Genomic DNA, 11,968 nt, shown 5'->3' on the forward strand with positions numbered 1-11,968 from the left:
CCTCAAAGCATTTTTTTTTTTTTTTTTTTGCTGGGCTTTCGGGATTGGGACACAGTGTAAAAAAGCGTTTTTAGCTTCCTCTTTTGAAAGTATGACACCACGGGACTGATGATTCTATAAAATACATATTTATCAAGACAATAACGTTCAAATGTGGTCTTCATTGGTGATCTTTCGATGCTACCTTCATTAAAATATCACCGTTTTGGTGAAACAACCATAACCCCAATCCAATCCAGTATATAGTTACAAATTGGACATGATTAAAATTACCTACTCAATATGTATTGTATTGCTTTTGATGCCAAATTAGTTTATAATGATTACTTTACCTATGTAATTTGTTTAGCCTTAATGTAAAATATTAAATATCTCTAAAATTAAATAGATTTATTAGACCGATAAATTTATTTCAGGTGTGTCTTTAAACCATTTTAGATTATTTTACGTATTGTCAAGAAACTTTATTGTAAAAAATTAGGGGGTATGGTTATTGTGATTTCACTCTGTTGGTTATGAGCGCAAAAGGTACCGGGTTCCATGTCCACCATCGACAAAAAAAATTCGACAAAGTATTTCGAACACAGTAAACTCAGACCAGCGCGATAAGGAGAAAAAAAAGAGGTTTTGATAGAGGGAACTGTAACTGCTAAGGTATTATCGTCCTGAACACGAAGACAGGATAGGAGAAAGCCAGCCGTTCCGAGAACGATCCATATCGGTTTAGCATAAAATGCACCGCGGGCGGGAATCGACCCCGCGGCCTAGCGTTTACCAGGCAGACGCGCTACCAACCAAAGGCTGGCATTTTAAAAAGTGGTTCGACAGAGGGAACTGTAACTGCGCTGAGGTCTTCTAGCCAACAGCATGGTCATTAATCCTGGTTCCGGGCTTGCGAGTTGATATTAGATTACTTTGAATTGAAGGCATCAATGCGTTTAAGGTAGTGCGCTGAGGTATGAGAAAGCCAGCCGTTCCAAGAACGAATCCATGTTTTGTAAATTGTATTTGATTTGAAATAAAATAAAAATATATTAGAATAGTTATAATTAAAAATATCTAGGTAGATAGATAGATAGGTAATAAAATATTAAATATTTTTTCAGTATTAATTTATGTAATTGCGCTAGTCATAAAAACGATGTCGTTTTGTTTCGTATATTTTATTTAATGAATTTGTTCCGTAAATTATGTAATAGGTAGGTAAATAATAAATTCTCGACAGATTTGAATTTGGTTTGTTTCGGCTTAACTCGCGATAGTCGCGATTGCTTGGTTCGATTTTTGTTGAAGCCGGTATAATACCTATGTAGATGAGACGCATCTCCACTCATGATTCTCATGTTCCATATTGCATATTCAAATAATTATACGGCGTTTATAAAATAAAAGGGCTGCTTGGTCCGTTAGGCTGCGGTGACAGTACATGGTACAGGTACATACTAAGGAAACTCAACATTACCAGCATAGTTAGCTTGAAGCGCAGAGAGTCTGCCTTGTAAAACGTTAGATCGCGAGCTCCATTTCCACCCAGTGTGGACTTAATCGTGAACAGATAAGCTAATAGAACTTATCGTGAACAGATAAGCTAATAGAACTAATCGTGAACAGATAAGCTAATAGAACTAATCGTGAACAGATAAGCTAATAGAACTAATCTAAATAAAAGTTTACTTTTGTCTGCAGTTCTGCACCTTTATTCTAAGAATCCAGGCTGTTTTGGGGTTTCCCCTTATGGCAACTTTTTTCCCCACAAGAATAGGTACCCACTTTTCACATCCTTCTCACATTTACCTTCAATTCGGAGTTTTTTCCCCCGTTTATTTTATTTTAAAATTCTCGTTTTTTATTTCACCTAAAAAGCAGTTTGAACAGATTTACGTTTTTTCCCTTCTCTTCCTCTTTCTTCTTCATCCCTTTCTCCTTTTTTTCTCCTCCTCCTCTTTCCTTTTCTTCTTCTTCTCCCTCTCCTCCTCCTTCTCCTCTTTCCTTTTCTTCTTCTTCTCCCTCTCCTCCTCCTTCTCCTCTTTCCTTTTCTTCTTCTTCTCCCTCTCCTCCTCCTTCTCTTTCCTTTTCTTCTTCTTCTTCTCCCTCCCCTCCTTCTCCTCCTCCTCTTTCTTTTTCTTCTTCTTCTCCCTCTCCTCCTCCTTCTCCTCCTCTTTCCTTTTCTTCTTCTTCTCCCTCTCCTCCTCCTTCTCCTCCTCTTTAAAATAAAAAATTAAATAAAAAAAAAGCCGAGAAGTATAAATGACACTTTAGCCGATTTGGATAAAAAAGGAATAGATAAAATGATATACATTTATTTCTGTTTCTATCTATGTAGGTACCCTGTTTTACGGTATTTAGTCTACAATATAACTAGGTATAATGGCTCCGAAGGAATGTCGAAAAAAAAGCTGTTTAATACCTACATACCTATCTACTATCTACGTAAATTTTATCAGCACATGGGACATGGGTAAACCTATTTTTCTCTTTGTTCGTTGGGCACTCTTGGCACTTCTCACAATATTTATAATTTTTCTAGAATAGTACCATAATTATTTCATAATAATTTATCAATTACGTCGGTATTGCATTTTCCCCCATTTGTTGCCAATTTCCATGTCTCATTTTGTATGGAAACTGAATTGCCAGTAGGTGGTATAGGTACCTAATAGTGTAGTTTTTTTACGTTTGATCTGTAACAACGGAGGTCTTATCGTCCCGAAATCGAAAAGAGAAGTAGGACAGGATAGAAGAAAGCCGGCCGTTCCGAGAACGAACCTTATCAGTTTAGGATAAAGTTGTCCTTAGGCGGAAATCGAACCCGCGACCTAGCCCTTACAAAGCTAGTGCGCTACCTCCAAGCTAAATAGGCTGGCTTGAACAAATGATCAATTAATATCATAATCTCTTCTTTTTTTCTGAAAAGGTGGATTGATAAAGTCCCAAAATTCAGTTTCTATGCAGCAAGTCCATTTTACATTTTTTTTGTGAGAAAATTATATTTTAATAGCGAACATTTTAAAAGCATAAAGTTATTCATATACAAATCTAATATTACTTACAATTTTATTCTATTTTAATTCTACGTAGTACTAGGCGAATACTTAGAAAATAGAAATTATTTTTTCTAATTTTTCTTTCTTTACTTCTATTAGCTTGATGCATTTTTCTCCGCCTTCTTATAAATTTTAACTACAGTGTTATTTTATTAAATACAATAATGAGTTCCAAATTAAATGCATGTTACTCTCTGAATTCAAATTGACAGAATCCAACGGTGCTAGCTACTAGCATGTTGAAAGTTCGGAAAAAAATCGTGTCGTGTGTAGTGGGAACACTCTGATTTAAATTACATTGCCTACAGGACATTCGGGGGAAAAAAATCGGATGAAACTCACAAGTGGGAACGGGGCCTTATCGTCCCGAAAGTGAAGAAAAAAGGAGGACAGGATAAGAGAAAGCCAGCCGTTCCGAGAACGAACCTTTTCTGTTTAGGATAAAGTTCGCCCTGGGCGGGAATCGAATCCGCGGCCTAGCGCTTACGAGAAAGCCGTTCGTACCGAGAACGAACCCTAAAATATTGTTTAGTATGAAGTTCGCCCTGGGTGGGCATTGAACCTATGAAAGGTAATAAACCTTTTCTCATGACAACCAGCAGTACCCCAGTAAAATATTGTATGAAAGAAAGAAATTTCCTAAAAGGACAAACGAAATCAACTGCTAGTCAAATTTCCTTTTATTTCGAAAGAGTTATAAAATTATTTACTTTAAGGCTTAGCCCAATTTTATTTATTTACCCCCGTATGTATGAAATCTAAAGATAAACTTAAGTTTAACTTGAAATGAAAATCTTGCCAAATTTCATGAAATCTAGCCAGTTAAGACACCTAGGGGAGGAGGAGACCAAGAGAGAAGGGGAGAGAGCCTAGAGGGGAAGGAAAAGAGGGAACAGCTTTGTAAAGGGGAGAGATTTGTAGGTACATATGTGTAAAGTAGGGAAGCAGGGATTTCTTTTTAGAGGTTTGATAACTGTAACTGCTAAGGTCTTATCTCCCGAAATTAAAAGGAAGACAGGATAGGAGAAAGCCAGCCGTTCCGAGAACGAACCTTATCTGGTGGGATAAAATCCAAGCCGGGCGGTAATCGAACCCGTGACCTAGCGCTTCTACCAACCAAGCTAAATAGGCTGGGAAATTGTTTTTATTGGACATGGGGATTTATATTTTTTACACTTTTTGGCTCTAGGAGAAGTAATTTTTACACTTTTCGGCTCTAGGAGAAGACTCTAAATTTTACCGTGGTTATTCTTTTTTGTCTTTTTTCTTTCTACCTATACATACTGTTCGACCTAATGTGCTGCTCACTGTTTTAGAGGTGCTGCCTGGACGGTAACACGTCTGCCTTGTAAGTGCTAGCTCGCGAGTTCCATTCCTGTACGGGGAGAAATGTATTCTACGCCTAAAAAGATACTGTTCGACCTGGAAACGGTTGACTTTCTTCTATCCTGTCCTCGCTCTATCTTCGATTGCGGGATGTTTACAGTTTCATCCTTCGTCTACCAAATCTCTGAAAAAAAAGAAAAGAAAAGAATAGAAAAAAAAACAACAACATCCGGCAACTTGGGTACTTCGCTTGTTCACAATAATGTTGTTGATGAGGAATCGAACCCCAGTCTTCCGCCGTACAAGGCCATGTGATGACCACCAGGCTCAGGAGACAAAGTGGTTAATTCTGCTATTTTCTGTTGTTGTTGGTGTTGTTGTTGTTGTCGGGAATTTGGCCATTAAGTAGGTCATTCTCCCACAAATTTTACTTTTGTGCCCTTTTGATTCCCAGGCGCTCACTTCAACTGCCATATCACCCGAGAAGTCAACTGGTCAGATATACATGGACTATTGCAAGATACACATGTACTGTTAGCTGACAATCAAACTCCATCCAACCCTGATTCCGACGAGAGTAGCTTGGAAGTAAGTACAAATCTGTCAGCGCTAGGTCGCGGGTTTGATTCCTGTCCGAGATGGATTTTCTCCTAAAGAGAACGCCGAACAGCTGGCTCTCATCAGATAGTGACGGCATTATCAGTGTAAAAAGTTAATTGAAATATGGAAATTGATTGCAAGGAGACAATATATAAGATACTCTGTTTTACTGCAAGTAGGTTTTCAAAGAATTTCGAGGAGTGTAACTGCTGTGGTCTTATCGTCCCGAAAGTGAACAGAGAAGGAAGACAAGATCTCATCAGCTAGTGACGGCATTATCAAAAAAGATTATTGAAATATGGAAATTGATTGCAAGGAGACAATATATAAGATACTCTGTTTTACTGCAAGTAGGTAATTCTGTAGGTTTTCAAAGAATTTCGAGGAGTGTAACTGCTGTGGTCTTATCGTCCCGAAAGTGAACAGAGAAGGAAGACAAGATAGGAGAATGCCAGCCGTTCCGAGAACGAACCTTATATTTTTAGATGAAATCAAATGCGCCCCGGGTGGGAGTCAAACCCGCAACCTGGCGCTTATAAGGTAGACGCGCTACCCTCGAGGCTAACCACGCTGGCAGAACGAATTTTATATGTTTAGGTTAGGATACAGTTCGTCCCGAGTGGAAATTCAACTAAACGTAGAAACACTCTACAATCACGTCACGTGAAGTCAGAAAGATGTAGTTCAAAGTTTTCACAGAATATTGTAGTCAATTTCGTTCAGGACACCCACACTACCTTAAAGGAAGACAAGATAGGAGAAAGCCAGCCATTCCGAGAACGAACCTTGTATTTTTAGATGAAATCAAATGCGCCCCGCGTGGGAGTCGAACCCGCAACCTAACGCTTATAAGGTAGACGCGCTACCCTCGAGGCTAACCACGCTGGCAGAACGAATTTTACATGTTTAGGTTAGGATAAAGTTCGTCCCGAGTGGAAATTCAACTAAACGTAGAAACACACTATAATCACGTCACGTGAGGTCAGAAAGATGTAGTTCAAAGTTTTCACAGAATATTGTAGGTAATTTCGTTCAGGACAGCCACACTACCTTCACGTTACGTGACGTGATAGTAGTGTTCCTACCTTTTTTTTTTTTTTTTTTTTTAAGCTAGGCTGGCGTTTCTACCTTTAGTTGCCTTTTTATTCTCATCATAGTAACACTTGTCAACGTTTCTTTCGCAGTCTATCCCTGATGTCTCCGCTGACGAACCCACCCTCAAGCGACTCTCCATCCCTCTCCTCCCCTACTACTCTCTTTCCTACCCTCCCCTCTCTCCCCTCACTTACCTTTAGTTGCCTTTTTATTCTCATCATAGTAACACTTGTCAACGTTTCTTTCGCAGTCTACCCCTGATGCCTCCGCTGACGAACCCACCCTCAAGCGACTCTCCATCCCTCTCCTCCCCTACTACTCTCTTTCCTACCCTCCCCTCTCTCCCCTCACGCTCATCATTGGAGGGGAAACGCACGGCCTCAGTCCAGAAGCTATCGACTTCGCCCGTCTGTACCAGAGTACGCGGGTTCACATCCCGCTGTGTAACCGAGTTAATAGTTTGAACTCGGCGAGTGCTCTGAGCATTGTCCTGTTTGAGATTAGGAGACAGTTTGATTTGCGGAAGTCGGAGGGAGAGGTGAGCGAACGAGATGAGGGGTTGAAAGCTTTGAATGGGGTTTAGAAGAGGAAAAGAAATACGGATAAATCAACTACAGGTGCCACCCCCCAAGTAATGCTAGAACAAAAATCTAACAACATTAAAGTGCAAAATTTATCCTGATGGGATAATGTTCGTTCTCGGAACGGCTGGCTTTCTCCTATCCTGTCTTCCTTCTCTCTTCGATTTCGGGACGATAGTTGTCCTGTTTGAGATTAGGAGACAGTTTGATTTGCGGAAGTCGGAGGGAGAGGTGAGCGAACGGGATGAGGGGTTGAAAGCTTTGAATGGGGTTTAGAAGAGGAAGGAATACGGATAAATCAACTACAGGTGCCACCTCCAAGTAATGCTAGAACAAAAATCTAGCAACATTAAAGTGCAAAATTTATCCTGATGGGATAATGTTCGTTCTCGGAACGGCTGGGTTTCTCCTATCCTGTCTTCCTTCTCTCTTCGATTTCGGGACGATAAGTGGAGGGAGAGGTGAGCGAACAGGATGAGGGGTTGAAAGCTTTGAATGGGGTTTAGAAGAGGAAGGAATACGGATAAATCAACTACAGGTGCCACCCCCAAGTAATGCTAGAACAAAAATCTAGTAACATTAAAGTGCAAAATGTATCCTGATGGGATAATGTTCGTTCTCGGAACGGCTGGCTTTCTCCTATCCTGTCTTCCTTCTCTCTTCGATTTCGGGACGATAAGGGGCTGGGATTGAACCCACGCCCTCCTGTTTACCAGGCGAGCGCCTTGACCACTACACCACCGAGGTAGATAGGTAGTACTAAACTTCTTTTCCCTAGCCTTTTCCTAACGTCGACCCTGTTTAGTTTGTCAGTCTCTTCCAGGCAGCCCCATTACTTCATGTCCAGCCAGCCTAGTTATCTTAGTTGGTAGTGCGTCTGCCTTGTAAGCGCTAGGCAGCGGGTTCGATTCCCACCCGGGGCGGATTTTATCCTGATGGTATAATGTTCGTTCTCGGAACGGCTGGCTTTCTCCTATCCTGTCTTCCTTCTCTCTTCGATTTCGGGACGATAAGACCACAGCAGTTACAGTTCCCTCTGTCAAACCACTAAAAAAAAACAAAAAAAAACAAAAAAAAAACTTCATGTCCTGATAATTTTTTCTCACCCAGGTCTTTATTCACACAATCTGTCCACAATCAATGGTAGGTCTTAGTCGTCAGCAAAAATAAATACATAGCTCACAAAAAAAACGCAGAATTTCTGACCGTCGCGCGTCGCGTCAAAGTCTGTCGAAAGAAAAATTGCCACACCATTTGTATCCCACCAACTTCTCGAAAATCGTAGGGGGTGATGCCCCCTAAAATAACAAATACCTACATAATACCGAATGATGTGTTATATTTATAAAAAAGAAGTTTTTATAAAAACACCAAATTTTTACAATCTAATTTGGCCACCCAATCGGGAAACCTGTCAACACTTACTGGATAAGTAGCATGCTGGCCTCTTCAGGGGGAGCTGATTTTTGTATTATTATTATTATTATTATTTATTTTATTTTTTATTCGAGCTGAGATTGCAGAGAAAGCAAACTGCCTATACAAAGTACATGTGAATATTTTTATTATCTATTACTCATTTAATAATAATACTAATAACATAATAATGCGTCAGTGTTCCAGACACTATTTTCTGACTAAAGTCACAGCGTGTCCCATGTCAAATTAGAATAAGATTGGGAAACAGACTACTGTGGGGTGCACTTGAGAAATGGTTTGACTTTTTACCTGATTCCATCAGTTTTTTTTCCAAGAATTCTGGATAGATATAATTATGTCCTGTCAAGTTGTATTTGTCTATCATTTCTCAAAATAAAATTCACCTGTTTTATCTCTTTTCGCCTTGAAACATCTGTACATTTGCAACCGTCGGATTGTTGCTTTGGTACGGGGCTTGGCTACCCCCTTCAATCCTTCTGTCGGACGGTCAGGATTCATACTGTGGGGTGCCCGATTGATACGCCCCTCTTTACGAGGGGCTTTGGTGCCTGAATTGGTTTTACCCATTTTGATGGGTTTACCTGAAAAGAGGAAAGAAACAATTCTTTGAGAAAATAATTGTCTGGTTAGGGAATACACATTATACAAAGAGTACATTCTAGTATGTGGTTCTGGGGCTAAAAATGGGGGAAATAAGAGACAAATCTAACCAGCTTACAGCTTACTTTATTTCATAGGATTCCAGTTCTGAACAGCTACAAATTAAGGAGTGCGGTAGCTATACACCAAGTCAAGAAAGTTTGACCGCTTCAATTCATTGATTCTATCTGGACGGGAATGTTATGGGATTCCAGTAACTGGACTACCTACTGACCTCATGGGTAATAATGCAGAAGTCACGTCCGTGTAAAAGAAAAGCTCCTTTTTGTATTTAACCTAACCCTATAATAACACTGGTCACTGCTCATCTGTGCCAGGTCCTTTGGTAGTAATATTCCACAGACATGACTTCTGCACAAGTACCACCTCATGTGATCTAGGCATTATCTTTACTACACTTCTTGAAAGTTACAAGAACACCTGACCAAAAGGTAAGTTCCCTTGAGCGTTTTATCTGGTGAGTATCGGACACCGAGTACAGGTGTAGTTTATAACCAAGATGAAAATTAAAGGACTTACCTAGATATATCTGACTTTATGTGGTATATCAGGCGTTATTTATGGCCCAATAGTAACTTCTACTCCCATGCAGATATACTTTTATTATCAGTAATTTTCTGATAAAGAAAGAAAATTTTCAAATTTCCATGTGTAGAAAAACATAACCTACAAATCAAAAATGTAAACAAAATTGCGACACCGACAGGTGCTGCGCTCTGCGGAATTTCTCGTGGTTTTCTCGAACTACGTACTATCCAGGTTGTCCAACATGTAAATTTAATAAAAAAAAAAAAATCAATTTTCCAATGTTCACTGTAATTTTCGTATAATTTTCATCAATAAATCTTTTATTAAGCATTTTAAAATTTAAATACAAGTTCCTACCCTCAAAAATTGAAAAAAAAACATATTTAAAATATATGTACATTTTAACTTCTTGAAATTGGGTTTCTTTCGAAAGGCAAACTGACCTTTGTGGCAAAGGGAGAAAAACCTCCTTTATAGCAAGTTCGTCTTAAATCTAAAACAAGGTTTTATGACACGTCATTTTTCATCGATATGATTTTGATAAGAAAAATACAATTTTTATATGTGAGAGAGGACAAAAAAGAGGAAGAGAGGGGAGAGGGGGAGAGGTGTGTGTGAGAGAGAGGGAGGGGAGGGTGAGAGAGAGATTGGAAAATGCTCTCTATCTTTTTTTCCTCGGGGAAAAATCATAAAAAGGTAGCAGGTAGCGACATTTCTTACAATTTCATTAAAGTTGTCAGTAAAATTTGACAGGTTCAGAAAAAGAGAGATCTTGAAATGGAAAGAATATAAAGTCAAATGAAATGAATATTCTTTATTGAGTGATAGAGAGAGGGAGAGAAAGGGAGAGAGAAAGAGAGAGAGAGAAAGAGAGAGAAAAGAGAGAGAGAGAGAAAAAGAGAGAGAGAGAAAGAGAATTGATTGAGAAAAAGATAAAAGAGAGGGAGTGAGAGAGTCAGAGAGGGAAGACAATAGAACATGAATATTGAATGTTCATTTTTTACTTTCTTTCATATCAATCATATATTTTCTTCTGTCTTTCTCTTCTCTCCGTCCCTACCTCCCTCTTCTCTCTTTCTCCCCTTCCTCTCTCTCTCTTTCTTTCCCCTTATCCATGCTTCGATCTCTCAAAAGACGAAGAAATCCCTGATGGAGGTACCTACCTACTTACCTACCTACCTAACTAAAATAGAAAGTAAAAAATGAAATTGCTTTTTTTTGTAGAAAATGTTTTGATAATTTGAAAGCGAGTAACTGTCGTCGTCCCCCAATTTCATTGACATGATGTATTTTTCCATTGACAATTTCTGCTCAAATAAGACTGAAAAGTCCCTCTACTTCAACACTTTCAACAGTATTAAGCTATTCTAGGTACATACTAGGTATTATTGTGGTCAAATTCTCAAATCGTGGTGTGATAAAATATCATACCTCAGTTGGGTTGGTATTGAACCCAGGCCCTCCTGGTTATAAGGCTAATACAAAGTCGAAAACGGCCGCCGGACGGCAAAAGCATCTGTCGCCAGGGACTCAACTCCAGCTAAAAAAGGGGCGGTGGCGGGGTACTCTCGGCCCTGGTGTCTCTTAAATCTTTAGCGTCAATAAATCTAAAAGTTAATAAGTAATCTATAATCAATGATAATAAAAGATAATAATGTCATAACGTTTCGATATGATCATTTAGCTCCTCTCATAGGGCAAAAAAAACAAATATAGAAGGAATAAATAATAGTCGTGGAATAAATGTAGCTCTATGATTTATTTTTTAACAAATAATTAAATCACTAACCAACAAATAGAACTCACTCTCGTGTTTTTTATCTAATAACATAAACAAAAATGACTTATTTTAATATCTGGATAAATAGCTCAAGAGAAGAGAAAGAAAAGAAAAAAAATTAAAAGTAAGCTCCCTTTAATCAAAGTAGAGATCCATCATGCCAAGAAGTTGTGTTAACCCAGTGGTTTTTTTCTACTTTGTCTACTGAGTGTGACATGAGTTGTTAGTAAGTTATTTAGGATCTACTTTAATTAGAAAAGTTTACAATAGATTAAGGAAAAGTTTACGTATGAAACCTTTTAAAAAATTAAGTAACCGTGTTTTTCGAATACTATGTTTAGGTGACTCTCAAGAAAAAAAAAAAAAAAAAAAATCGTTTAAGTGTTTTTAGACCAAACAGTTTTCAATACAAATATTATCTTATAAAAATACTCTTAGTAAAAGGTAATTTACAATAACTCTACAACGAAAAAATTATAATTTTTTTCAAAAAGCTGTGCCGCCTTTTTAATTAAGTTTTGTCCTTGTAGTGTTTTTTTAGAATGCCCTGACCCGCTGTGGTTATTATAGTAAATTGATAAAAATTCAGAAATAAATTGTTAAATTATTTTTATTCAGAAAGACACTATTTATAAATAAAGAAGAACCTTAGGATGTCGGCATACAGCTGTTATTATTATTATGTCTTCTTTTACAGCATCTACAAAAGTAAAAAAGCATAATGTATAATTTCTTAATTAGGTACCTCAAAAGTAATTCATGGTTATAGATGTGTTTGCGGTCGTGATTTCTGTAGTTTTATAAGATACAGTTGTAAAAAAAAAAAAAAAAAAAAAACCGTCTCTTTGCTACTAGAAAAAGTTGATAAGACTCTCTAATTTACGGAAGGACCGACCACTTCGCCAGGTTCTGCG

At 38.2% G+C, this 11,968-nt stretch overlaps 1 protein-coding gene and 1 long non-coding RNA gene across 2 annotated transcripts; one reads left to right on the forward strand and one right to left on the reverse strand.

Moving 5' to 3' along the window:
- Positions 1–4,824: 4,824 nt before the first annotated feature.
- On the forward strand, positions 4,825–6,737 carry LOC103520422 (rRNA methyltransferase 3, mitochondrial; the record flags this gene model as incomplete). Its single annotated transcript, XM_008485511.3, has 2 exons — positions 4,825–4,958; positions 6,316–6,737. Coding segments are annotated over 2 exons (467 nt in total), but the record flags the coding sequence as incomplete, so codon positions are not given.
- A 1,744-nt stretch (positions 6,738–8,481) lies between these two features.
- LOC113472015 lies at positions 8,482–9,401 on the reverse strand. The gene is made up of 2 exons (XR_003394494.1): positions 9,266–9,401; positions 8,482–8,667 (listed from the first exon to the last, which is right to left on the reverse strand). It is a non-coding gene; the product is annotated as an uncharacterized LOC113472015 (long non-coding RNA).
- Between the last annotated feature and the right edge of the window lie 2,567 nt (positions 9,402–11,968).

Source organism: Diaphorina citri, unplaced genomic scaffold (assembly GCF_000475195.1).
Source record: "Diaphorina citri unplaced genomic scaffold, Diaci psyllid genome assembly version 1.1 scaffold3605, whole genome shotgun sequence".
Taxonomy (NCBI): domain Eukaryota; kingdom Metazoa; phylum Arthropoda; class Insecta; order Hemiptera; family Psyllidae; genus Diaphorina; species Diaphorina citri.